This window comes from Tauraco erythrolophus, chromosome 17 (genome assembly GCF_009769465.1).
Source record: "Tauraco erythrolophus isolate bTauEry1 chromosome 17, bTauEry1.pri, whole genome shotgun sequence".
Classification (NCBI taxonomy): Eukaryota; Metazoa; Chordata; class Aves; order Musophagiformes; family Musophagidae; genus Tauraco; species Tauraco erythrolophus.
In genome coordinates, this window is record NC_141481.1 from 14,227,343 (window position 1) to 14,254,174 (window position 26,832).

Here is a 26,832-nt window from a genome sequence, read left to right on the forward strand (position 1 = left end):
CGGTCCCCTCCACTGCTCACCCCGCCAGTGACACCACAGCTCCCACCCACCACGTGCCCAGTGCCAACATTCCCCAAGGACCCACCACTGCTTTGGCACCTGCCCGGGCTCCAGCACAGTGCCACACAGCTGCTGTCCACAGGCATCACCACTGCGAGGTGGAAGGGGCCGGGGACATCCAGGAGCACCGAGCCTGGGAGAGGAGCCAGCCACCAGCCTGGCTGCTGGAAACCGTGCTGGGCTGGAGGGAAAGGAGGCAGCTGTGGAGGGGGCTTGGGGGGCCCACAGCACCGCTGGCACCCCAAGCATCCACGGCACTGTCACCCTTGGGTGCAGTCTGACCCTGCCACGTCACCGGCCGCTCCCTGGGAGCATCACCTCACCACGGTGCACGGGCATCAAGGAGCACCGTGGCACCCAGCAGCAAGGTCCTTGTGCGGGAAATAGCCAGAGCTGGCAGCCCAGGAGACCCTCGAGCACGAAGGGCTGCCCGCCGCCGGCAAAGGGCTAATCGGTGTCAAGCCGGGTGAATTCGGGACTGCTGTGAGACAATCCAGGCCAGCGAGAGAGCCTTGACCTGGGAGTGGAGCCACCAGCCCACGGCCCCGCTGCTCCTCGGTGGTGGTGGCCAACAGCCCTGGGTCCTCTGCAGCATCCCCGGCGGGCAGGGACCCCACGGCCAGCCCCGAAGTGGGAGCTGTGCCAGGGTGGTGGTGGGGCAATGGAGGGTTCGCACCGACAACTCCAGCCCAGACAGAGAGAGAGGCAAGAAAACGTAAAATAACTGGATGTCACCCCAGGCTGAGTAATAATCCCCCTCTGGAAGGAAACTTGGCACATGCCAGCCTGCACCCGCCTGCCAAGTCCTGCTGGGAGCGAGGCTTCGCACGCGGGCTGGAAACCCCAAGAAGAAGTTGAAGGGACCCGCTGACACACCGCTAGGCACGGCAGCGCCATCCGGATGGTCCTCAGGTCCCGTGCCCGGGATGCGCCGACAATGCCCCGCACACCCCAGCCCACCCCCTTGGCATTTCGCCCCTTAATCCATGCTGAGGGGATCGGGGGGACATGGGACCCATGCCCGGCCATGGCATCAGCGCCCAGCCACGTGACAGGGGATGCACGGGGGCCCAGCAGCCTTTTGCAGCCCCTCAGCTTGGCCAAGCTGCCACAGGATCCGGCCCTACAGCCCCTTCCTCCCGCTCCAGACGTCCTGCCTGGCACTGATGGCTCCAGAGGCTGGTAGCACCCAGGAGCTCCGGTGTCCTGGCAAGTACCATCTGCTCCCCCCCTGCCCAGGCTTCCCCTGCAGCGAGGAGGGGGCTGCCCCAGCACCGGTGGCCAGGGAGCAGCAGCGGGAGCCCTTAGGGGCTGCTGCCCAGGGAAGTTTCCTGCGTTTCCGGAGGGCCAGGGGAACCGGGCAGCTCCAGCGGCTGCTGGCCACGCGCACCCTGGGCACTGCACCACAATTGGATTTGCAGCCGCCCTGCCTTTTACTGCATGGAAATTGAATTGTAAAATGTCAAAGACATTTCCTAACTGCGCCATATTAGCCTGGTTTTATTAAATACTGTTATCAGAGGAGATTATTAATGCAATCAAACGCAGGCAAAAAAACCCAGAATTAACTGGCCGCCACGCAGAAGGACGCACTGGAGCACAGGAGGCAACTGGGAAGGCCCTGCCTGGGCACCGCGTGTTCCCGAGGGGTCTGGCTCCTGCCCCCCGCTGCCCCCGCATCCCAGAGCGCTGGCGAAGCAGCGATCCGCCTGGCTACTGCAGCTCCACTTGCATCCCAGGATGGGTCCCTATGGGATGGCCAGCACCCCAGGGGGTGATGAGCCCAGAGGTGCTTGCTGAGCTTTGGGGTCCGTCTCTGCTGCCCACTCCCAGGGAGGCTGCCCACGCTGCTGGCATCGTGCACCCTGCTACGAGGAGCTGCCTGCCTCCTGTTCCTGTCCCAGTGTTTTCACACATAGCAGGCTCTGCCTGTCCCACCCAGCCCAGAGCTGGGAGCCGCGTGGCCAGAGCCAGCTGCGAGTCCAGGGCAGTGCTGGTGGTGCCAGCGGGGCTGGGGTCTCTCCCCAGGCAGGGCAGGGCAGGGCAGGACCCACTTCCCCACACATGGCAGCAGGGCCAGGGCTGGCTGGGATAAGCCCCAAAACACCAGAGCTGCTGCTGGCGACATGCAGGGCAGGACACAGAACCCTGCATAGGCAGAAACATGGGAATGGGGCTCTCCTACCTGGGGCAGGGGCACCCCGAGAGCTGCCCGTGCCATGGCACCCGCATCCCTGGGCAATGGGGGCTGGTGGGGCTGGGTTACCCCAGCATAGCAGGGTGCAGAGGGTGCAGGGCCCTGTGCCCAGCCAGGCAGCATGGCTCAATCAGCCCCAGGCGTCCCAGAGCTCCAGTGGCACATGAGGACACGAGCCCCAACAGCAGCCTGGGGCACCAGGATGGCACCAAGGGCCGGACGTGGGGTGGGCAGCACAACCCCTCAGGACACAGCCCCAGCTCCCACCCACACAGCGCTTTGCAAAGCCCCCCAGCCCAGCAGGAGGAGAAGCCAGGGCAGAAGGGTCCAGCTGTTGGCTCCAGGTCCCTCCTATGGCACCAGCGGGTGCCACGTAGAAGCCGTTTCCAAAGCAGAGGAGCTACCGGTGGCACCGGCCTCGCAAGGAAGGAGCCCACTCACTCCAGCACACCATGGCCGAGGAACCGCGGTTCCCCTGGGTGGCACAGCGCAGCCCCGTCTCCCGCTGCCCAAAGCCCCGGGTGCCCGGGACAGGGATGGTGCAATGGGCACGGACCCCGCTGGGGATGTCCCGGAGCCCCGTCCCATGCCACAGTGCCCGAGCCGGGGAGCCGAGGGGAAAATGCCAAGTCACTACAATTCTTCGAGGTAGCACCGGGGAGGAGGGGACAGGGAGGGAAAGAGTTTGCTGCCAAATCCCTGCATCTGATTTGCGTAACTTTCAGACAACCTCATCAATTATGGATGCCCGGGAAGCGAACGCGCTGCGCGCTGCGGCCGGCCCGGGGCCCCACAAACTCGTACTCCACACGCTAAATCGGGCCCCACATCGCCATAGCAACCCGTGTTAATTCACGCAGGGATTTCTAAAATCTCATTTATTAAACCCCACATGAATAGGATATTATCCAGATAACGGAGCTAAGTTACAAATCTTCCTGGTGCGGCGCAGCACGGGGAGCACCGGAGGCACGCGTGGGACCGGCACGCGGAGGGGATGGGGGACGTGGGGAGGCCGCGGTGTGGGGCAGCCCCTGCTCGATGCTCTCCCACCCGTGCCATGCACTGCTCCTCCAGCCCTGCCGCCATGGCCAGAGGTGCTCGGGTACCCCAGGCTGGGCACCCGGCTCCCGCTGCTGGGCTGGAGAGTTGGGTCCCGTCGGGAAACAGCACGGGAGTAGCCCAGTACTGGCACCGGGGGGTCTGGCAGAGCTGGAAACGTGCAGCCCAGCCGGGGCACGGGGTGAGCATCCAGGCCCACAGCGGGAACCTCCCCAATACCAGGCTGGCCAAGATCGGCCCTGCTGGGTGTCCCTTGTTCCTCGCCCACGAGCCCGGCATGGGGGGCACCATCGTGGCCATCCCGCTTGGCAGTGCCCGGCAGCCAGAGGGCTCTGCAGCAGGAGAGCAGCCAGGGCGGAAGATGCAGGCAGCAGAGCAGGGCTGGGAAGGAGAGGGATGCGGGAGGAGGTGGTGGCACTCCGGAACCACTGGCCGTTGCCACAGCAACGCCAGATGTGCGCCCAGGCCAGCGAGGACTGGAGAGGGGTGTGTGGGGGACAGCACTGGGCACAGGCCAGGCATCATCCCTCTCCCCACACACTGCTCCGAGAGGCCACGGAAGTGGCAGCACCTGGAGCAGGTTGGGATGAAGGGAGCTCTGTGCTGGAGCCTTTTCTCTCCCTGTACAGGCCCTTGGCAGCGATAGCAACGATGGCACCAGGACATGGGGGACACCACACCAGCCTTGCATGACACCAGGGACACCACGCCAGCCCTCCCGTGGCACTGGGGATATGATGGATGCCATGCCAGCCCTGCTTGGCACCAGGACACAAGGGACACCATGCTGGTCCTGCTCAGCCAGGAACAACCCTGCATGCCCAGGGATGGGGGACACCGCACCAGCCCTGCACAGCTCCAGGGACACGGAGGTGCCCACATTCGGGGAGCGCTGAGCACCGGGAGGGAGGGTCGCAGGGTGCAGCAGCGAAGGGGCTGTGCCCAATGACCCGATGTCACGCGAGTGCTCCCCGAGCCCCCTGCCCATGCCCAGGGACTGTCCCCGACCCCCCTGGGTCAGCCCTGTGCACCAGGCCTGAAACCTGCAGCTGCATCAGCACCATGAATAATTCAGTCCCGGGTGGAACAAACGCCTCACCAGAGCCGCTAAATCATACAGAGAGCAAACACTCACGGAGCTACACGCACGTACACACACGGGTACACACGCACGTACAGCCACCCGCCTGGGCACACGCGCTGGGGTGCACCCGCGGAGCCGTGCAAACCCACCCGCAGAGCCGCGCGCGGGGAGATACCCGCGGAGCCACATCCAAACACCCCCACACGGAGACACACCAACACAGCCACATCCAAACACATATGCCAGGGTACGCACCGCGAACAAACACAGCCACGCACCCAAACACAGCCACGCGTGCACACCCAGCGCGCACGTCCCCGCGCGCAGCACCGGCCACACACACGGACACGGACACACGCGAACGTGTGCGGGCACCGGCAGCCCCGGTGCACACACGCACGGTCCGTGCACACGCGAACCACGCACACGCAGGTGCCCCCAGCTCTGCCCCGCCTGCCTGGCCGCAGCCCCCTGCCCATGCCCAGGCCAAGCCCCCCCCCCCGCCCCGGGGCTCGGGAGCTGCTCCCGGGCGCAGGGCAAGGGCAGCCCGGCCGGTGCCCGCCCGTGCCGGGGGTTGCACCGCGACCGGCGGGGCGATCCTGTGCAGCGCCGAGCACCCGCGCAGCTCCCGGGGATGCTCCGCCGCCGTCAACCCACCCCTCACCCCGCGCCGGGCTGGGCCCCCCCCGCCTCTGGGGCGCCGCCGGGGGTCCCCGGCACGTCTACAGCCCCCACCCGCGCCGCGCCGCACCGGGGAAGGGCCGGGGATGCTCCGGGGCCGGGCAGGGCGGCAGCCTGGCCGGGCCCCAGGAGCAGCGGGCGGGATGCGGGCCCCGAGCCGCCGCTCCCGCCGCTGCGATGCCGGTTCCCCCCCCACCCACCCCCTCCCCACCCCGCGTCGCCCCGGCCCGGCCCCGCCGCCGCGGCACTCACTGGCTTTGCCGGGCTTGGGCCTCTGCAGCAGCTTCTGCACGGCCGCGACGTCCTCCGCCTTCACCGCCTGCACCAGCTCCTGGTCCTTGCCCATGGCTCCGCGGCGCCGGGGCTGCCGGCTGCGGGCTCACGGCCCGAGCATCCTCCGCGGCGCGGCGCGGCGAGGGGCGGGCGGGCGGGCGGCTCGGCTCGGCACGGCTCGGCTCGGCTCGGCGCGGGCCCCCCCGCCCAGCCCGCTCCGGAGGCGGGGGCGGCGGCGGCGGCGGGCGCCCGGGGCGGGGCGGGGCGCGGTGGGGCGGGGGGGGCCGCACCGGGAGCGCGGGGGGCAGCGGCGGGGATGGGGGGGGGCGGGAGTTCCGGGAGGAGGGGGCGCACTGGCAGCGCGGGGGAAGAGGAGGAGGAGGAGGAGGAGAGGGCGAGGGCCGCCCCGGTGCCTGCGGGCGGGGCACGGGGATCCCCCTCCCCGGCGCGGGGGAAGGTGCCGGGGTCCGGAGGACGCCCCGGCGGGAGCCGCCGCCGCCGCGCAGCCGTGGCGTGTAACGAGCTGCCGGGTCTCAGCGGCCTCGGCAGCCGGAGGGGAGAGCGGGGAGCAAGGCTGCCTGGGGCCTCTTCTTCCTCGGGGAGGACCCCCGGGGGTGGCAGTGCCCCCCGGGCGAGAGGAGCCAGGGCTGGGGGCCGCGGCCGGGGGCTGGCGGGCAGAGCAGACCCCCCCTCCCGGGGCACCCCGTGCTCCGCAGCCCCGCTCCGGGTGCCCTTCACCCGTCCCCGTCCCGCCGCTCTGCCTGGCCGTTGCAGTCACCGACCATCAGCCTGTGGTGGCTGATAATGGGAACCAGGCTGGAGCAGCTTTCCAATTTCTTTAAATAAAACCCTTATTACTGCCTAATTTTCCACTTTTGTAGGCACAATGGCCGGTGACACTCGTCCCCTTCCACTTTTTTATGGCTTAAGTGACCGAGACATTAAAGGTGCTGAGGATGCTGATGAACCAGATGGGAAACGAGGCCAGCGACGGACAAGGAATCAACGTGCTGATGGTGCCCGGGCAGTGCAGAACACAGCCATCACTCCCACAAAATCACCCCCAAATTTCTGCTCTCCCAGGGGAGCTACTGCCTAAAAGCCTTGCGGAGGTCCCAGCTCCAGCAAAGCAATGTTGGGGTGCGTTGGTCCGAAAGGCTGGTACCCCGTGGGTGCAGCACACGGCGACAGGGGGCTGCAGACCCGGGTGAGTGCCTGTGGCAGAGGGAAGGATGGAGGGAACCAGGCAAACTCTAGACAAACACGAACCAAACTCCTCCTGACACCCCCTGCCCACCCCATGCCATCCCATACCCCCTAGGCTGGAGCCCAAGGATGCCCTCCACAGCCCCTAACTCCCTCTGCAGCCCCCAACTCCCTCCACAGCCCCCAGCTCCACATTGCCCCTCCATCAGGGACAGCAGGGTCTATCTCCTCTCCCCACCCCCACTTTCCAATCCAGGACATTTGGGTTGCCAGCGCGAAACGCCGTCTAATCTGCCCTCTAATCCCGCAGGCTGGCGGTGTGCGGCTCGTGGGGGGCTCCCGGGGCTGGGGCTCCGCGCACGCCCGGCGGCCCAGGCAGGTCGGGGGCTTCCCTCGCATCTGCCACCACTTGATAACAAACGAAGCTCCTCAACAAAGGTCCCTTTGTGCCCCACAGCTCTCTCCTGCAGAGCTCCTGCACCCAGCGCCAGCACTCCGGGACCTGGCACAGATGCAGGATGGGGCAGCCCTTGTCCTGATGGCCTCGCCAAGCACTGGGACCTTTGTGACCGAGCCAGGACAGAGGGCAGCAGGGCTGCGTGGGGTGCTCAGCCCCTGTCCCTCCTCCCCTGGCTGAGCCAGCCTTTTGCAGAAGGAGCTCCAGACCGCCCCACGTTTCCGCGGCTCCCTCCGGGCTCTTGCCAAGTCGGGTTGGTTTTTGCAGAGCAGAAAAATGTGCAGTGAAATGTCTGTGTCGTGGCCTTGTGCACGCCGAGCCAAAACCGGCGCCCTGAACGGGGAGAGCCATGGGCACGGGAAGGGGTTTGGCTTCGCCTCCCCTCACTGCAGGATGGGCACCGCGGAGGAGCCCACGCGTGGGAACTCTTGCTTGCAGGAGCTGGAGGCAGCACTGACAGCGGGAAGGCTCGCCCCACGCAGGGGTCCCCCCACGCCCCCCCATCACGGCTGCCTTTGTGACAGCCGCAGGTGAGGAGCATGGTGGAGACCCCTGCCCGGGCGCAGGATGTGCCTGGGAGCGTGCAGGGCCGTGGGCACTGGATTAAAGGAGAGGAAGGAAGAGATGAAGGCAGCGTTGGGAGGATGGCTCGGCTCGGTGCAGGAAGCGAGCACCCCGCTTGCCCCCCTCCCAGCGAGCAGGGGCTCACGGTGGTGGCCACTGCTGAAAGCGGCCACGGGGTTGGGGAGTGGGCTGGTGGGAGCTTGGCAAAGCCCCCTCACATCCTCCTGTGCACTGCCCCATCCCAGGTGCCAGCCCTCACCCAGTGGCACCCAGCACCCATGCCAGGCTGGATCCTATCCTGCAGGGAGGGTACAGCTGCCCTCAAAGCCAGCACGAGGCACATGGGCATCCACATGGGCCCCGCAGCACTGTGGGGCAGGGGCTGCCCTCTCCCTGCCCTCCTTCACAGCTTTGCCCCGGGGCTGCCAAACCTTCCAGCTCCAGCAGACTAGGAGCCGTCTGCAGGACAGACCCCGGTCCTCCACACCAGCCCCAGCTCCCCCTCGCCCCCCTCCAGCACCCAGCAGCATCTACAAAAATACTTTATTGTGGAAGTGGGATGCACGGGAGCTCTCTGTACAGTACAAACCGACGGCAGCTACACAGTCACCAGCACACAGACATGCGACGGCGGCACCCGGAGCCCATCCTGGGGGTGCAGTGGGAGCTGGGGGGGCTGCAGTCCCTACGTCACCTTGGGCCTGGCGTTGAGGCGGATGATAGCCCGGTAGTCCCGCACCAGGTCCCGCAGCTGGTCCAGGTAGGGGTTGATGTTCTCCTCCATCCACTCCTCCACCGTGTCGGGGAAGTAGACCCTCTCCAGGTGGGCACGCAGGTCACGGACGAAGCTCTCCCAGTCCTCATGGAGCCTGGTGAGGGGAGAATGGGGGGTCCAGTTCCCGTGAGGGACCCCAGAACCAAGCCCAGGACCCCTCCCAGCCCCATGCAGGCACCCAGGTGGGCTCCTGGCCCCAGCACCACGTACTTTAGCACCTTGCTGCCAAAGCTCTCCATGTTGCGGGGGTTGCCGAACTGGCGCTTCCGGTGATAGGGGCTGAACCAGCCCTTGATGGCACTGGGGAGGCACAAGGGGAGTGGGGGGCACCCGGGGATGGGGAGCTGCACGCCAGGCAGGTCCCCTCCCCTGCAAAAACTCTGTGCTCCAGCCCCGTGGCCAGAGGCAGCCGCCCCCACTGCCTCCCGCTGCCCGTTACCTCTCCTCCTGCAGCACTTTGAGGATGCTCTCCTTCAGGTGGCCATGAACTTGCTGGACCATGTGGTAGATCTCTGCGCCGGGGAACGTTCCCTTGCCCTCGCTGGGGAAACGGAGGCAGAGATGAGAGCCCAACACGTGGGGTGCACCAGCTGTGCCAGGGTTGCGGGCTGGGTGAACCACAGCACCCTGCACATCTGGAGGGCACCCTCCCTAGGCTGGTCTGGGACCGGGGTATTTGGGTAACCAGCCCCCTGCTCCCCTCCAGTGCATCCCTTCTGATGTGACCAGGCTGGCAGTGCCATGGCCGCCCCCTGCCACAGCCGGGCTGTGCCACGCACCACGTGCTCTGCTCCAGCTGCATGCTCTGGAAGCCCAGTACGTCCAGGACCTTCCTCTTCGTCTCCTCCGTGAAGCCCCCTGAGGAAGGTGAGGAGAGGGGCAGAGGGGCCCAGGCCACCCCACCATCAGACAATCGCCCCTGGCTTCGCCGTGCCCCCAAAACTGGGGGAGCTGAAGCCCTCCTCCCACCCACCTCCTGGCCTTCCCTGCCTGCAGGACGGGGTCTCGCAGGCAGTGGCTGCCCCCGGGATGGGGAGACAGGGGACGAGCCCGTCTGCGACAGCTGGTCCAGTGCCAGCAGCAGCGGGTAGCTCACCGTTCACCAGGGTCTGCAGGCAGATGGCCAGGGAGGGGATGCCAACGGGCAGCAGCTCGCAGAGAACCGAGTAGTGATCGTACCTGCAGAGCGGGGCCAGCCATGCCATCGCCTCCGGTGCCGCCGCCACCAGGGCCACGCGGGTTTTGGGGAGGGCAGGGGTCCCGCCGCCCCTCACCTCTGCCAGCCGGTGAGGACGATGCCCTGGAAGCGCAGCGGGGCCAGCCGCGGCAGCGCCTGCACCACCTTCAGCCAGCTCAGGTGGTTCTTCAGGTGGTGGCCCAGCGGGGTCCAGCTCTGCGCCGGTCCCGTGGTGCCCTTGAAGGCGCTGCCGAACCACACCGCCTCGAAGCCGCTCTCGGCATACTTGGTGAGGAACGGCCCTGCGGTGGGACAGGTGTGAGCCATCAGTGCCACTGTCCCCAGGGGCTGGGGAGGGCTCGGGGTGGAGTGTCCCCCCGCCAGCCCCGGGAGCCCAGCATGCCAGCCTTACCGATCCGCTCAACGTCGAAGTCGGGCGCGTAGAACCACACCACGGGTGAGACGTGCTTTGCTATCCCTGACTCTGTGGGGGCGCAGGGATGGGGCTGTGGGCACTTGGTGCCAGTGGCAGGAGGATGCCTGGGGCTCCTCATGCTCGCCCAAGACCTGTGTCCTCACAGGGCCACACATGGGCTCCCACCGGGCACTGGGCATGACACCTGCCAGGGCAATCACATGGACAGGAGCTGCCGAGACCCCCAGCTCGGGTGCTACTGCTCTCACCCCGCAGGGCTCCCACACTGATCTTCCTCAGCATGTCGTCCCACATGAGCGCCCGCAGCCCCTGGTACTGCGTGGTGATGAAGCCCAGCACCTCCTTGATGTGCTTCAGGTACAGGGTCCCCGTGTCGCCCTTGTTGCGGCTCATCCAGTTCTTGGAGTCCATCCCCTCCCCGAGATGGAAGACCTGGATTTAGGAGCGAAGGGGGATGCTCAGCACCCCTGGGAGCACACCTGGTGCCCGAGGCAAGGGCTGGGGTCCCTGCACAGCCCACCTCATCCGCGCCGATGTGGATCCAGGTGGAGCGCTTGTGCTTCTCGATCACCTGCGCCAAGATGCTCTTGAGCAGGGCCAGGGTGTCGGGGACGTGGGGGTTGAAGCTGTTGGGGAAGCGCTCGACCTCCCGCAGGCGCTGGTACTTCTCGTGCTTGAGGATGAACTGCACGGGATGAGCGTTAAGGGGGGGTTTCCAGGGGGAACCCCCCGTGATGCAGGATGAGAAGCAGGACCGGGACCTCCCTACCTCCACATGCCCGAAGGTCTGCACCAGGGGAACCACCTCCAGCTTGTGCAGCTCCGCCAGCTGCTGGATCCGCTCGATGTCCTCCTCGCTGAGGAGGCAGGGACAGGCTCACCAGGGGATGCCAGGGCAGAAGGCAGATGGTGAGGGCACTCCCTCCTCCTCCTCCTCCTTTGGCACCCTGCCCGCGTAGCCACAGCCACCCCACACCTGTGTGGACTTTACTACGGGGACACAAATACTGACCCGGCAGGGCAGGAAGCTGCTCTGCCAGTGGCACAGCCCGGCACTCCGACCACGGTTATCGCAGGCATGGGTCCAGGCAGGTCACACCCAGCCCCTGGCACACTGGGACCTGCTCAGCCCCCCGGCCCGCCCCACACACAGCCCCGGCTCACCTGTAAGCATACGGGGACTTGAGGATCTCCAGCTCCCCCTTGAAGGGGAACATGTCCTCGTACTCCATGAGGACGCCGTTGGCTCCCAGCTGGGACAGGAGGGGGAACACCTGCGGGACGGGCACAGCGGGCTCAGCCGGCTGGCATGGCACAGTCCCCGGGGCAGCAGGGACAGCCGGCAGGTCGGGCATCGCTCTGCCTCTGCCCCCTCGGCACGTCCATCCCCAGCACCCCTCGCCGGTCCCCCCGGCCATCCTCACCTGCTCCAGGTAGGAGACCCTGGGCGCAGCTCCCTTGAGGTCCAGGTGGACCAGCCTCATCTCGGTGGTGCTGACGTCCCTGGAGACCTGCTGCCCAGGCTCTTGCCTTGGGGCCGTTATCTTTGCCGCGGGGAGCTCCAGAGCCTGGCTCTGCGGGCCAGCATCTTGGCTGGTGTCACCCGCGTCCCCCCAGAACCTGCTGTCCTTGCTGATGGGCTTGTGCGGCTCCAGGGTAAAGCTGCAGGGAGTGGTGCAGGGCTGAGGGTGCCGTGGGGCACAGGGGCACCAGCTGCCCCCCAGCACCAGGTCCCCATGGGCTCCCCGCAGACCTCGACCGCGCAGGAGCCCCCACCCACTCCTGGAGTCCTGCTGTCACCTCACCTGTCGCGGAAGAAGAACCTGATGCCGGCCAAGGCCACGAGCAGCAGGACGAGGAGGCGCAGCAGGTTCAGCCTGTGGCTCCGCTGGAAGGCCATCTCTGCGGGGCGCACCCAGGGGTCCAGCCGCGTGGCAGGACCCCAGCACAGGTGACTCCGTGCAGCCCCCCATACCGTGCCCCGCTCCCCTGACCAGGGCAGCACCAGATCCAGAGAAAGGGGACATGGAGGAGACCCCTTCCACCACCCTGGTGGCCATCAGGGACATGCCCAAAGGCACCCACGTCCCTCTTACCTCATGTGCCCCAGCACGGGGGCCAGGGGCCAGACCTGCCTTTGCCCCTGGCTGCAAGAGCGCAGAGTCCTCGGGCTCTGCCAGCCCGGGAGCAAACAAGGCGGTGGCTGCAGGGCAGGTCCCCGCCGGGCTGTGTCACGGGGCAGGTGGGTGCGGCGGCATCACGCCGTGGGCACGGTGCAGCCGGGGCCCAGCCAGGCACGGCAGGCAACACCCCTACGGACAGACGAGAGGCGACTGGGGACTGCCCAGGCATGTGCTGGCACTGGGCTGCTCCGGAGATGGGCATCGGCACGGCCACAGGCACCGCCGGGGAGAAGGTGGCAGCCCGGATCCCCCCTGGCACCTGCCGGGACAGGTACGAGCTCGCCATGCGCAGCCTGTGGCACCTGCCCAGGGACACGAGTCCCATCCAGTGCCAGGGAGGGGAAGGGGCACGAGCTGCTTCGTCTGCTGGAAAACAACATCAGAGCAGGGCAGGAGCCCAGCGGGGCCCGGCCAACGGGCATCTGAGCCCAGTGAGAGCAGCTGCCGCTTCCCCCGTGGAGCGGGAGAGGGACGAGGGTGGGATGGCCTGCGCTGCCACGGCTGGGGGCTGCGGGATGCCACACCACACCGTGCCAGGGGGCTGGGCTGGTTAAACCGATGTTTGGTCCCTTGCGGGACACGCAAGGACGAGCTCGTGTCAGAGTTGTCACCAGTAAGGTTAACGAGATTCATCCGAAGTCTTTTTTCCCTAAACCAATTTTGAGAACTCCTGAGATGGGGATCTACCAGTTTAGATGAAAGTGAGCCCAAACCAAAGGTGGTCTCCGCAAGACAGGAGGTGCCAGGTGCCCCAGCCCCAGCCCCCCCCCATGGTCACAGCTCAAGGGATTGTGCAGAGATTTGTGCCCGCTGGTGCGTGACCAGCCCCAACACCAAGACCCACAGCAGTGTCCCATGCAGCTGGCACCGCAGCTGCAGCAGGAGATGCTTGTCCGGGCCAAACCTGGGGGCACTGCCATGACCAGGGGCACCACTCCTGCGAGCCCTGGGGAGTCACCAACCTCTGGAGCCCCAGCGTGCTTCCCTGGAAAAGCACTGGGGGGGAAAAACCAAGTGCACCCCATGTCCCCCACTCCTGCAGCCCCCTCAGGGTTCCTCCTGCCCGCAGGGTGACAAGGGACCTGCGGTGACGCTGCTCCCACCCCAGGAGCCCAGAGCCACCCTGCTGTGGGCACCTCTCCTGTGCCCCCCACAGCACGACAGGCAGGAGGCAGCACGAATCCCCCTGGAAGCTGCACACGAGAAGCACTAGCACCAATTCTGCCCTTTTTTCTCCTTTTCTGTCAACTCTGGTGTGTGGGGTGAGGCAGGGACGGGGCAGCACATCAACAGCCCTGGCCCCCCAGCCAGGGCAGCTGCCACCAGCCCTTCCAGTGAGTTGCCACCCAAATGCGCCGAAGTTCAGGGTTAAATTCAGCGTTGCCAGATTCGGGAACTGAAAAGCAGATTTTGGCTGCTGCTGGCACACAAGCGGCTCAGCTGATCGCGAGGGTTTTGTTTGCGTTGCTGGAGCAGTGGCACCAGGGCAGAGCTGCGCTGAGCCGCCCCGCGCCCCCGGCTCTGAATTAGCCCTTTTTCTAGACACAGCCCTAATCCCTCCTGACACGCTCCTCCGCACCCTGCCATGGGGCACGGGGCGGGCGCAGCGGCTGGGACCCCCAACAGAGCCAGCGCAGGACGTGCTGCCCCCAGAGCACGAGGCCCAGCAAGCCCATGGTGTGGGGAGGAGCAGCACTGCACGGGAGGGAGCTGGAGCATCCCTACTCCATCCCCATCGTCCAGCACCCGCGGGCACCCGGGCCCCCAGTGCCCATGCACAGGAAACATGGCAGGATGCTGGTTTTTGGGGCAGGTTGTGCCCATGCTGTCCCCTGCCTCGTGCTCAACGCTGCACCCTCTATGCTGCAAGGGACAAACGCAGTGCCCGCTCCCTGCCCTGCCCGTCTCCGCTGCGTTTCCATCCTGCCTAGCCCTTGATGCTCCTGGCAGTGCTGGCACAGCCTGGCAGAGATGGCTGCCAGCTCGGGGCTCACCTCTGTTGGGTGCGTGGGAAGGAGCAGGGGGAACATGGGAGGGGGGGCCTCAGTGGCCCCTGGGTACAGGGCAGGCGGGCACGGGGAGCCCAGCACCCAGGAAGGCCATAAATATGCAAAGTGCTAATAGGGCTGTCATGGGAACACAGCATCCGAGCGGGGCAGGGATAAATATTTAGACAGATGCTGCCAGCTCACCAAGATTTGGCGTTTTTAATACATGCCATCTTACTTAAATAGACAACAGGTTTCCAGGATTTGAGCCTCCCTGGCACAGCCCAGGTGAGGGTTGGCGGGATGGGCACACGCTGGTGGAGGGGTGCAGCACCAAGGGGCGACAGGGGGCAGCCAGAGCCCCTGTGCCAACGGCAGTTCCCTTCGCAGCGAGGGCTCAGCTGAGTTGATGCCGCACCTCTGACCTGGCATCTCGCTGCCAGCACCCGCTGTGTTTATGAACGTGACATCTTCCTCTGCCAACCCTTTGGGGATGGCACTGGCACGGTCCCTGGGGAACTGAGAAGAGCTCGCAGCTCCTTGCAACCGGCCAGCCTGGCTCAACGCTCTCGGCAGTCGCTGTGTGAGGAGGGGCCGGGTCCTCGCCCCCCTCCCTGCAGCAGAGAAGCAAACCCTGACCTGAGCCTGCAGAGACTGGGGCCATGGGGAGGATGGAGCCCAGTGCCTGCGGCTGCCCCTGGGGAGGCAGGTGCCACCACAGCCCACGGGCCAGTAGTGAGGGTTTCGGGTCTCCCTGCAGGGTTTAGATGCCACCCCGCTGCCCACCGTGCCGCTCCGGCGTTCCTCAGCTGTTGCCATGCCAAACCCTGTCTCCCATCGATGCAAGCGATGGTGTGGCCGTGGGAAGAGTGACGCTGCTCCGTGCACACTCATGTGCACACTCACGTGCACACGCTCACACGCTTCCAGAGCCTTCCTCGGCCAGCCCGGCGGAGGCTGCCCCTCGCACCCAGCCTGGGTCTCCCCCATGGGGTGAACTGCCCCTCGCCAGGGGCTGCTGCGTGGGGAGGCTGCAGACCCCCCCCCCCCCCCCCCCCGCGCAGGGCAACAGCTCCCCGGGGCACAGACGGCCCCTGTTCCTTCCCCCGGGACACTGGGCACACACCGGGCAGCCCCTGGGCACGAGGGTCCAGCCCACTGCGCTACCGGGGCACCACCCGCACCCCTCGAGCCTGGGGCACCCCGCGTCCCCGTCCCCCCCCCCCACACCCGGGTACCCCTCAGCATCCCCGCGCCCCACGGCACCCCGCAGGCTCCGCTGGGCAGCCCCGCGGTCGCGGTCCCCACTGCGGCACCGGGCATCCCCCCTGAGCATCTCCGACCCCCCTGCGGCCCCGAGCATCCCCGGCTCCCCGGGCCCTTACCGGCAGGTGCGGGGCAGCCGCGGGCACCGCCGGGCGCGGGCGCAGACGCGGGCACGGACCGCAGCCGCCGCCGCTCTTAAAGGGCCCGGGCGGTGCCGCGGGCGCTGCGGCGGTGCGGTGCGGGGCCGAGGCCGAGCGGCAAGCGGGGAGGGATGCTCCGGCTCCCCACACCCGCCGTGCCCAGCGGGGCGGCACCGGCAGGGCGGGGACCGTGCCCCACGCCCCGGTGCGACACACGCACGGCGGGGGACACCGGCACAGCACGGATCTGCCTCCCGCCCTGCCCCCAAAGGGCGGCCTCGGGACCGCTCCGCAGTGTCCCAGCGGGCCCGGCCGTGCCCGCTGTGTGCCGCGTGTGCCCGCTGTGTACCCGGTGCCCGCTGTGCCCCGCGACCCCGGTGCCGCCCCCCGCCGCGCGGTGCTCGGCGCTGCACAGCCGCCCTCGGCGCCGCGCCCCTGGCGGCGCTCCGGGAACGGGCTCCCCCCCCCCGTGCCCCGTGGTCTCGCCTTACCCCCCCGCGCCCCGCCCGTGGTATCGCCCGCCGCTGCGCTCCCGCGCATGCGCCCTCCGGCGGACGACGCCCCGAGCGGCTGCGCGGTAGAGCGGGGCGCCGCGCGCATGCGCAGTGAGCCGCTCCGACGGCGTTGCGCATGCGCAGAGCGAGCCGTGCGCTCCACGCCGCCGCCGCCGGTAACGGAGGAGAGCCGGGGGGCGGGGGGGAGAGCTCTGGGCTCCCCCGCGCCGCTGCACGCGCGCAGGGGGCGGGAACGGGGCCACCGGCGTGGGCCTGCGCGTGAGCGCGGGGCCGAGCGCGGCGCTGCGCGGGTCCGGGACCGGTTCCGGTTCGCGGCGGGACCATGAACGCCGCGCAGGGCACGGTGGGCAGCGACCCCGTCATCCTGGCTACGGCCGGGTACGACCACACGGTGCGGTTCTGGCAGGCGCACAGCGGCATCTGCACCCGCACCGTGCAGCACCAGGATTCCGTATCCTTCACCGTGCCCGGGGCGGCGGGGCGGGAGGCGGGGGTGGGGGGGGGCGGTGCGGCCCCACCGCCCCACGGACGCCGGTAGGTCGGTGTCACGCCCCACGTTTGCGCGCACTCGGTCTCACCGGTCGGGTCCCGGCTGCTGCTTCTTCCCGACCTTAACGGGCGCCCGCAGCAGGTGAACGCGCTGGAGATCACACCGGATCGCAGCATGATCGCTGCCGCAGGTGAGCCCCCCCCCCGGCGCCCCGCTCTCCCGGGCACGGCTGGCACCGGGCACGGGCCATGGCTCATCCCTGGCTGGCCGCTGCTGCAGGGTACCAGCACATCCGCATGTACGACCTCAACTCCAACAACCCCAACCCCGTCATCAACTACGACGGCGTGAGCAAGAACATCACCTCCGTGGGCTTCCACGAGGACGGGCGGTGGATGTACACGGGCGGGGAGGACTGCATGGCCAGGATCTGGGACCTGAGGTGGGCAGAGGCCGTGGTGCCCCGCTCCGGCAGCACCCCGGGGGCAGCGGAGCTGGTGGCGCGCTCTTCAACGTGCTTTTGTTGCAGGTCTCGGAACCTCCAGTGCCAGCGGATTTTCCAGGTGAACGCTCCCATTAACTGTGTCTGCCTGCACCCCAACCAGGTGGGCACTGGCTCCTCCGCCATTTCCCAGCTCGTGCTTTGCGTTGGCTCTTCTGGGTAAACGCGAGGGGCTGCGGAGTTGTGTGCTGGCAGCTGCAGAAAACCATCTGGGGGGTGCTGGGAGAGTGGCACTCCTGCGGGCACACACCCACAATCTCTCAGTGGCATTGCTGGACAAGCAGCAGCCTGCTCCCTCGCCAAACCGTTGCTGGGTGCTTTGGGTGGGCATGGGAACAGCACCCACGTGGCACGGGAGCCGGCGCAACGGACACACAGTCCTTCCAGCTGCCCTGGGAACGCCGACACCGCTTTGCGCCGTGGAGCAAACTGCCCTGAGTGAGCCGGTACCGCGGGCTCACGTCGTGCCTGTGGCAGGCGTCCGCTGAGCTCGTTTGCCAGGCAGTGTGTGTGTGCTAATTACCTGCTGGCTGTTGCAAAGAGACCAACAGTGGAGTTGCTGCACTGAGCCTCCTGTCCGTAGGAGGGGCTGCTCCTCCGGGGCCATCTCTGTCCCAAGAACGTAACCAGGGGATGTGATGGGAGTGGAACTGGTGATGCAGGGCGGGCTGGGAAGCTTGAGGGTGGCACCGCTGCCAAGAAAAAGCATCTTGGGGCCCGTGGCCATGATTGCTTTTGGGACTTGGGTCAGAGTTGCTCCAGATTCACCAGTTGGTTCAGAAGCTGTTGGCAAACAGAGGGATGGCTGAGGCTTGGGAAGCGGCTGAAAGGGAGCGCGGTGCGTTAGAGGGGCCGGTGGTGGAAATCCATACGTATCACTGCAGTGCTAATAACCCACCCCATCTGGTTTGTGGTCATAGTGCTGCAGGGTTTGTTTCCAGGCGTGGCACTGCAAACCACTTTTCAAAAAGCCGAGGAACGGAAATGTTTCTTTGCGTTTAATTTTGCAAAGGTTTAATTTTGCAAGTCCAAAATTTCAGACCGGATTTTGCCCAAATGCTGCTGATGCTCCTCTAGTGCCGGTGCTGTGAGGATGTATTACATTAAAACAAGTAGTATGGTTATACGTAGATCTGACGTGAAATAATCACTCACTGAGATGCTGCTGAGCTGCAGAAGTGCTGTTTTGTGAGCAGAACGCCGTTAATTAGTCCAGAGGTGGCAGTATTTATTCAGAGAGCTCATTGCTCTGCAGTTCCGTGATGTAGTGATGCTGATCCGGTTATCCAAGAGAGATTTCTTACAGCCTGGGCGAAACTGTGACACTGGCACTTGCCAAGAGGGGGGCTAGGGATTGAGGCATCAGTCAGCTAAATATTCCGAGCCATGATTGTCTTCCTCGGGAACAAGCCCTTGCTGGCAGGTACAGGATTAGCTGTGCCTGATGACCTGATCTCCTCTAGGGATTCTGCTAAAATTAACGGACAGCGCAAGACTGTCGATAAAAGCCCTGGGTTTAGTGGAGAGCCGCCAGCATTGTCTTCTGGTCTGAGCATGGGACCGGAGCCAGAACTCCTGCCCTTCAGCTGGGCTCTTGTCCTTCGCCTGAGACGGGGAGAGAAAGAAAAACCCATTTAGGTTTGTGTTTTTCAGGTGTCTGTGCACTCTTTGAGTGCTTCAGTTGTTCACTGGCCAACTTGCATCTTAATGGTCACTTCTCAGACTCGCTGAAAAGCATTTGGCTTCCGTGGATGTTGTTTGGAGCTGTAGCTGCCCAACAGTTCTGGAAATCAGGCAGCCGTTGTCTGCTCTGGGGTTTATAAAATTAGCAAACACTTCTGTAAGGGTAAACAGCCTTTCTGCAGTGTAACGTGAGACGAGTGCCCTGCTGGCCCTCAGCGTGCAGGGGCAGTCAGCAGGCTGCTGGAGCTCTGGCACAGCCCTGTGCTGGGCAATAATTAGGCAGAACAGGACCCCGATGCTTAAAACCAGAGCAGGGCTCCACGTGGTGCTACACGGGCACGGTCTGAGCATCGGCTTGAGGTTGCTGCTTGTGGGGTTCTCCTCAGAGAGACGAGGCTGCTGTTTTCTTGCAGGCAGAGCTGATTGTGGGTGATCAGAGTGGTGCCATTCACATCTGGGACCTGAAGACCGACCACAACGAGCAGCTGATTCCAGAGCCTGAAGTTTCCGTCAATTCGGTTCACATTGACCCCGATGCCAGTTACATGGCAGCTGTGAACAGCTCGGTGAGCTCTGGTGGCCTTGAACCTGGGATGGGCTTTGTGGTGCTCTGCATCTACCGGCTTTGCTGCGCTGTGGTCAGATGTGGAAAGTCTGGGCTGCTTTTGGGTGGGTGACCACCAGCCCAGCCACGGGTGCCCCTGTCTCACCACAGGGCAATTGCTACGTATGGAACCTGACGGGTGGCATCGGAGAGGAGGTGACGCAGCTGATCCCCAAGACCAAGATCCCGGCGCACAACCGCTACGCTCTTCAGTGCAAGTTCAGCCCCGACTCCACGTGAGTGTGTGCCAGCCCCGCGCCTGCCAGCGGTGGGAAGCAAAGGGTCCTTTCCGGGCCTGCAGAGGCCAGCTGTGCCTCCAGCTGTTGGCTGATGCTGGTGAGCTTGGTGTACTCCTTCACCAAGTCTGTTAGGCTGGAGTCTCGTAAAGCAGATGATACAGGTGTGAAGAAATGTGATTACAATGAACGCAGGTCTCCAGTTCATTCCTGTTCCAGGCCCACGTTAAGGAGAGGCTCTTAGGTGTACAGCGTGGCTAATAAGGTTACCCACGCTTGTCTCTTCTTTGCAGGCTCTTGGCTACATGTTCTGCAGATCAGACATGTAAGATCTGGAGGACTTCAAACTTCTCCCTGATGACAGAGCTGAGCATTAAGAGCAATAACCCAGGGGAAACGTCTCGGGGCTGGATGTGGGACTGCGCGTTCTCCGGGGACTCCCAGTACATCGTCACAGGTGAGCTGTGCTCCTGCCCTTGGCCCCCCACTCCATTTGGGCTGTGCCCAGCCCCCAGCAGCAGGGCCTTGCACTAGCCCAGGACTTAACCAGTTTCTCTAACTGGGACATTGCCAAACCCTCCTGCAGCAGTACGTGAGGAGAGAGCACCCAGCTCACACCCGCAGCGCAATCTGCAAACGCCGGTGCTGCAACAGGGCATCTGTTTAAACTGGAGAGATGATCTTCATGCGTGCAGATTATTTCAGCTGGTAGCAGTGCTGCTTGCAGTGTGCAGCATGGTAGTCCCTTCAAAGCATACCTGTTGTAATTTCCATAGTAACTTCTCTCTGAAATAACGAAATCCTCACATAATACAGAAACTCACTAAGCTTCTTGCTCTGCACAGCTCCCTTACCTGTCATCAACAGCACTAACTGTTGAACAAAGTAAGAGAAAAGTCGTTCTTGTGATTGAAAAAAAGCATAAAGGGTAATACAATATCTCCCCCTCCTCTCTTCACTTTCTGTTCCAGCCTCCTCTGATAACCTGGCCAGGCTTTGGTGTGTGGAGACAGGAGAGATCAAGAGGGAATACAGCGGCCACCAGAAAGCGGTCGTCTGCCTTGCTTTCAACGACAGCGTGTTGGGGTAACGGCCACATGTGGAGAGGGAAGGACCTCTGCTTGTCTCACAGTGCCAAGCACCCTCTCCAGAGCCCGAGACACGCACTTGTCACCATCCCCTCCTCTGATGGAGAGCGCTCGGTCTCTGGCAGAAGCAGCTGCATCTGCCTGGAGCGAGACCAGGCTTCAGTGCCCAGCAGATCATTACCGAAACGTGCGTGGCCTCGAAGGGAGGCCGCTTGGACAAAAGGGAATGGGAGAGGGAGGCACGGTCCCGCTGAGAGGAGCTGGGTACGGTTCAGCTGGAGGAATCCCTGTGGCATTGGCTGCTGACAGCTTTGGGATGCTCTTGTACCCCAAAGTGGAAAAAAAAAAAAAATAAAAGTCAGCCTTTCTAAATGATGGAAGAGGCTGAGCAAAGAGAGGAAAGGCAGCTGTTCTCTTGGTTTGCAATCCCTTTATTCAAAGTGTATTTCACAGAGCCACTTAGAGAGCTGCACTCTTACAAAGCCAACCTCCCCCAACAAACGTAATGACCGTGTGTTGAACAGGGCAGGCAGCCCTAAAACACTGCCTACCCCACGGGTCCTCTACGCCTGGGTCTCCTAGTACCTACGTACAAGACGCAGCCCTGGAGCACAGCTGCAAATAAAAGTGTCTGCACTGACAGTGCTGAGCAGAGTCCTCGTGTTTTTCTGAACGCTCCTGCACTGCAGCATGAAGTCAGCAGGAAGCTTTTGGGGGATGCCGTAGACGTTACCTTCCTTGTTGGAATCGGAGGCTTTTCGGGAATCCCGTTCAAGTACGTAGAGCAGTGAGGGCGGCTGCGGGACTTACTCGGGGAGGTAATAGAAGCAGATAGACACGCAAATGTTGCTTGGAAAACAGATGTCAATGCAAAGGTAGATCAGCCGCTGCCTGCCTGGGCCTGCCAAATGAGCAAGGACAGAAGCAGGGTGAGAGTCCCCGGGGAGCCAAGCAAGGGAAAAGCCTCAGGGAATGACCTGTCTCATTAAAGCTGGAGTAAGACAGGAGAGAATGAGAGCTGGGCAGGGCACTTCTGGCAGATAAAGGTGCCAAGCGTTGCACCAACAGCATCGTAGGGGACTGCTGTGTTGTGGCTGTGCCACGCAGGCAGACACTGCTGCCTGGGGAAGGGGGTTGGAGCCTTTCCCAGCTGGCACCGCGGTGCGCTGCGGGTTGTGGGTATGAGCCAGCACTCAGCAATCGCTGAACAATGGTTTGATTTTGAACTAGAGGGCACCAGGATGTGCATCAGCTTTTGTGCGGCAGGACCTGCTCATCTTAGGTGTACTAGGATCAGTCATGCTTCCCTCTTCTGCAAAGGGATGCGTACAACTTACCCTCCCCTCTCCTGACCCAGAAGATGGATGTCTGCTCACACAGGGTCTGGACAGCCTCCCCCAGGCTTTTGGGGTCCACCTGTTCCCCTGCCAGAATGCCCAGGAACTCGTGGTAGTACTGGGTCTGGTTATTCTGATGTGGCAGCTGATCAGCCTGAAAGAAACATCCCTGTTAATCCCTCCCGGAGGCACTTCGCTCCTCCTGGCACTGCCCTCCAGCCCTGCTCCCGCTTTCACGGCACCCGAGGGGCAGTCCATGCCCTGGCACCAAGCGCAGGTTTCTCCCGACAGCCACCCCATCCCAAGGAGCAGCCTTCCGGGGTGAGGCTGGAGCGGGGACAGCCCCGTCCCCACGCTGGGCTGCTTCGTCCCCAGGCCTGGAGCGAAAACAGCTCGTTGTGCCCGGCACTGGCAGGGGAGCACCGGTCTGCCCCGTCCCTGCCTGCCTGGCACCGACAACTCTTTTGCTTCCGTTAAGGAGCCTCAGAGCCTGGCAGATTCTTCTTCTTACATCCCGTTCTGTACTCTGCTCTGCGGCGGACCGTGTTCCTACACTCCTCTGGGTTAAGCATTGCCCATCGCTTCCCAGCTGGGGGGCAGCAGCAGGTGAGGGACCAGGAGCCCCTGAGGAATCGGAGAGCAGGTGGCAGGGGCACAAAAAACGGGCCCTTCTGTCTTCTTGAAAGAGAATCTGCCCCCTACCTGCGCATCCATTAACATTTTGTTCAGAGGGTCCATGCATGTGATTTACTCCCAACTTTTTCCCCTGCGAATTGCTAACAAACCCCCTTTGTTTTTTGTTCCCTGGAATTCTGAGCAGGTAACAGAACCCAGTGGGAGCGGGTCCTGCGAGAGCCCTGCTATTCACCTCCGAGGGACACAACCCCCTTCCCCAGCCCGCAGCTCTGCTGTTTCTCCCAAGGGTATCGGTAAAACTGGGAGCTGTTGCTCTGAGCTCGAGCGCTCGGAGCCTGGCGCTGCAGGGCAGAGCTCTGCTCCTACACCAGACACCAACCCACCCCCCACCCCGAGCAGTGACCCACACAGAGCGGGGGGGCTGGCAGAGCCTGTGCCCTCGGGTAGCTGCGTTTGGGACGCCGGTGCGCGAGGGTCACCGCTGCCAACACAAATCCGTGCAAGAAGAGGCCGTCAGCGAGCCAGGACTCCACGCAAAGCCCAACCCATCACCCCCATCCGCCCGGGCACCCCGGGGCACGGTCGCAGCAGCTGCTCACGCTTTGCTCGGAGGCGTTGCGAGGCGTCTGCAGGGCCCGGCGGTCCCAGGCGTCCATCCTCCTCAGGTAGCACGCGCGCGGCTCCGCTGGCTTGTAGCACACGTAGCCCTGCGAGACACGTGGACATTCCTCCTTTCGCCCTGCGTTACCTTTCCTAACTGAAGGTGCAGAGAAAGGCACCAAGCAGTGGCTGGTGGATGTTTTTCCTGGTTTCCACCTCCCGCTCCCACCTCAGCAGCCCGGGCTCCTCCGCTGGCATCTGTGCCAGCGAGGCAGGAAATCATCCCGACACTCACGTTCCGGCTGTCGTACAGCACCACGGCGGTGCGGTGACGCTGCGAGGTCACGTAGTAGGTGACGGTGCTCCTGGACTTGTCCACCAAGGCTGTCTGGTTCCAAAGCGGGTCTGGCTGGCCCTGGGGCGTTAGCCGGACGAGCTGCGGGTCAGCCTGGGACAAAGAGAGGGAGAGCAGCACCAAAAATCCGCTGTCCAGTGTCCGTGCGCAGCATTTCCCCACCGACATCCCCCCCAGACCCTTTGCTGTTCCCAGTTGCTTGTCTGAGTAATTCAGGAGAAGGAGCTCTGACCCACGGGAGGGGGCGGGGGGTGAAGCAGACCCCCTCCATCACATGGGACTGGGGGAGAGGTGCTGGTGTCCCCCCTGCCAGAGGCACCCACCCTGCCTGGGTGCTGCCGGAGGACAGGACCAGGGCACTCGCCACCCTCTGCCACAGCCGCAGGCAGGGGGAGGCTGGGAGCTGCCCACCGGCAGCGCAGCGCGTCTGAACGCGCCTGCGTAGCAAAATGGCAGCTGGCAGCTGTATTTGCAAAGCGCCCGCTGAGGTTCCTCTCATTTAAGCAACGGTTCCTGGCAGGCACTTTGCAGGGGTGAGACAGCCCCTGCGGCGCTGCCCGCACCTTCCTGCCCGTCTGCCCGCGCCTTCCAGGGACGGGAACGGGCCAAACCCAGCCCTGATCCCAGCCCTGATTCCAGCCCGTTCCTCCCTCCTGGCAAATGCTTCTGACATGGGTCAGGGCTGCGGGCAGGAGGTGTCCTGCCCGGATCGGGTCCCTTACCTGGGCAGAGCTGGGGGAAAGGCTGAGAATCCCCCCGACGCTGATGCCAACAACTGCAAAAAACAAGGCAACGGCCAAGATGATCCAGAATGTCCTGGATGGAGCTGTGGAGCATGCTGCAGCCCTCCTGTCCTGGGAAGCAAGGCAAAGGGAGGAAAGAACAGGAGTGAAGATTAACCCTTCTGCTGGTTCCTCTTCCTCACCATGCCACGCACCTCCCGCTCACAACACAAATCATTGGGCAAACTGCCGGGGTTTGAGGGCAGAACGGCCACAACATCATAGTGGCCCCGGAATAATGTCACTTTTCCCTCCCAGCACTGAGTTTCAGAGCTGCCAGGCTGGCAACCAGCACTCCCACGGCCGAGCGCTCTCCCCCTGCGGCCGGGGAAGGAGGCGAACGCTGCGAACCCGCCGAGGAAGGGCTGGAGCAGGAAGATTTCCACAAATGGGCTGCTCTGCGCTTCAGCAGCACATCAAATCATTTTGGGTTTTGGTTGTGTTTTTTGGTTTTGGTTGTATTTGATTTTCCTGGTAAGCTGTTCTCCGTGCAGACCAAGCTTGGCAGTCATGTGGCACTTCTAGCGGCTCGATTAAAATTCACTTTAATTCTTGTACTGAAACTATTCGATTTAACTTAGTGGCACATAAAATCACTTTTACAAAGCAGAAAGAATGTGCTTTCAATAACAGAGTTTCAACCACACTTAAAAAAAAAAGATAAAATCTATTTCTCGATCTTCTGAAGCACACAGAGAAATTCCAGAAAAGCCCATGGTTAGATTTGCTCCAGCTGCACAGGAGTCAGGTACTGATCTTTTTTGGTAATGGGTAAGTGCCACACATATTCCACCAGAAAAGCAGTGAGTCGTGCCCAGTTAAAACCGCGTTAAATGGTGGAAACTTTACAAATTCAACCACGTCGGAGCCCAGAGCACGCAGTAACAAGCAGGTTTTCAGTAGCTAATGAAATTCCCTGGGGTGGGAAAGGTGCAAATAAAGAAATTCAGTGGCTCCTGGCCCTCGGCAGCTCACGCGTGCCCACGCATCCCGGGCGGCTCCGGTGTGCCGGACACGGGCGCAGCCGGTTGATGCCATTTGAGGCCGGGCACTCCCAGGAAAACGCAGCTGCCTTGCGAGGAGCTGAGGTTGGGGATGAACCCAATCCTACCAGGATCCGCAGGAAGGGCACAGCTCGGCTCCTTTGAGAGAGGAAGCAAGCACGAACAGAACGGGCACTCTGCCCGCGGTAACAGGGACTGGGGATACTCACTGCAGAGATGGCATCGCCGGCGCTGGTCCTACCCTCCATCCTCTGCTTCAGCCGAGGATCCCGTGGCTCTGCCTCCTGACTGCACACAGCCTGGGCATGATCCCAGCTCCAGGTGTGCCCGGGGGACCTCAGCGTGCGCCCGCCGACCGTAAATACGCAGCCAAAGGGCTTCCCAGCCTACGGGAGGGTGAAACCTTAGAGCTGCCACCTGCGAGAGGAGAAGGGAAGGGGGGGACAACCCGGGGCTGCCGAGCGGTGCTGTCAGTGCCTGAAACTGCTCTTCCTGCTCACCTTGCGGGCTGGGGCAGGTGGGCGACAATCGGGGGCTTTGTGTTGGCCCCCCTGCTGCTGCCAGGCCCGAGGAGCGGGCGCGGGTAAGTCTCAGTCCGGCACAATGGACAGGGAGAAGCGGCAGCCTGCCCTTGTCGTCAGTTATTTCTACTTTTCAACACGGACTTTGTGCTGCCGGAGCTCCGTGGGCTGAAGCCAACCGTTTATCCTGCTGCCCTGCGAGCCCTGGCTGCACGGACGCGCTGGCATTCCACCTGCGGATCTTGCTCTGTTCAGACCTTGGGGAAAAGGATCTCCGCTGCAAATCACGGCTGCAACCGGAGCTGCGCTCGTGCCAACACCCGGGCACCGTGACGAGAAACACCCCGCAGGGAACAGCGCTCCCAGGTCGCCAGGCCGTGGTTTTCCTGAGCAGCCCCGGAGCCCCTGGGAGAGCTCTGTGTTTCTGAGACCTGCCAGCCAGACGTGGCCAACTGAACAGAGGCAAGGAAAAGCTCGGCAGAATTCCTTCCCGTGGTGTCTGCCAAGGGAAAATTCAGCTTTAGACGTTCTCCTATCGAGCATGGCCCAGGACTGATCCAACTCAGCGAAGAAGGTGGCTCATCCGGGAGTTTCTTGTCATCAAGGCAGTAGCAATCCCTCTCCCTGCTCATCCTTCTTCCTCCCGCAAGTATAAAATAAGCTTTCAGTCGGTCACCAGCTTGCTCCAGCACGCTGCTTCTGTAGGGTGCAAGCTCAAACCCTGGCCCAACACACCTGGACACTGGCCAGTGGGATTCAAACCATCATGGTCACTCCTCTAAACCAGCAAAACCGGGAACGTGAGGCTGCAGCATCCGCGCTGTGGCTGCGAGGAGAGCGGGACCGGCTTCCAAAGCTTCTCTAAAACATTGTGAAAGAATCACCGCGCCGGGGAAAGCATTCCGCTCCGTGCTCTGCTCTTACCCAAAG

General features: G+C 63.8%; 4 protein-coding genes across 6 annotated transcripts in view; 1 reads left to right on the forward strand and 3 right to left on the reverse strand.

Annotated features, from left to right (window-relative positions):
- Positions 1-5,430, reverse strand: part of CASKIN1 (CASK interacting protein 1) — a 30,620-nt gene extending 25,190 nt beyond the window's left edge. The window contains 1 exon segment of the mRNA XM_086622228.1: positions 5,337-5,430. Coding sequence (XP_086478354.1) covers positions 5,337-5,430 — 94 coding nt within the window.
- A 2,839-nt stretch (positions 5,431-8,269) lies between these two features.
- LOC104381209 (hexosaminidase D-like) lies at positions 8,270-11,999 on the reverse strand. The gene is made up of 13 exons (XM_086622615.1): positions 11,778-11,999; positions 11,397-11,634; positions 11,137-11,246; positions 10,742-10,829; positions 10,493-10,657; positions 10,221-10,404; positions 9,949-10,020; positions 9,634-9,838; positions 9,456-9,538; positions 9,139-9,217; positions 8,799-8,900; positions 8,570-8,659; positions 8,270-8,453 (listed from the first exon to the last, which is right to left on the reverse strand). The coding sequence occupies exons 1-13, from the start codon at positions 11,870-11,872 to the stop codon at positions 8,270-8,272; spliced, it is 1,695 nt and encodes a 564-aa protein (XP_086478741.1). The 5' UTR covers positions 11,873-11,999.
- Positions 12,000-16,386: 4,387 nt separating this feature from the next.
- Positions 16,387-20,672, forward strand: MLST8 (MTOR associated protein MLST8). Of its 3 annotated transcripts, none has more exons than XM_086622618.1 (8): positions 16,387-16,515; positions 16,693-16,762; positions 16,834-16,996; positions 17,084-17,159; positions 19,153-19,305; positions 19,455-19,579; positions 19,873-20,036; positions 20,551-20,672. In XM_086622618.1, the coding sequence occupies exons 1-8, from the start codon at positions 16,387-16,389 to the stop codon at positions 20,667-20,669; spliced, it is 999 nt and encodes a 332-aa protein (XP_086478744.1). In that variant the 3' UTR covers positions 20,670-20,672. The 3 variants fall into 3 exon arrangements, with proteins under 3 accessions (XP_086478744.1, XP_086478743.1, XP_086478745.1); XM_086622617.1 differs by having other exon boundaries at positions 16,693-16,744; XM_086622619.1 differs by having other exon boundaries at positions 16,696-16,744.
- Positions 20,673-21,471: 799 nt separating this feature from the next.
- On the reverse strand, positions 21,472-25,629 carry BRICD5 (BRICHOS domain containing 5). The gene is made up of 6 exons (XM_086622499.1): positions 25,623-25,629; positions 24,318-24,532; positions 23,536-23,688; positions 23,240-23,347; positions 22,005-22,158; positions 21,472-21,568 (listed from the first exon to the last, which is right to left on the reverse strand). The coding sequence occupies exons 1-6, from the start codon at positions 25,627-25,629 to the stop codon at positions 21,474-21,476; spliced, it is 732 nt and encodes a 243-aa protein (XP_086478625.1). The 3' UTR covers positions 21,472-21,473.
- Between the last annotated feature and the right edge of the window lie 1,203 nt (positions 25,630-26,832).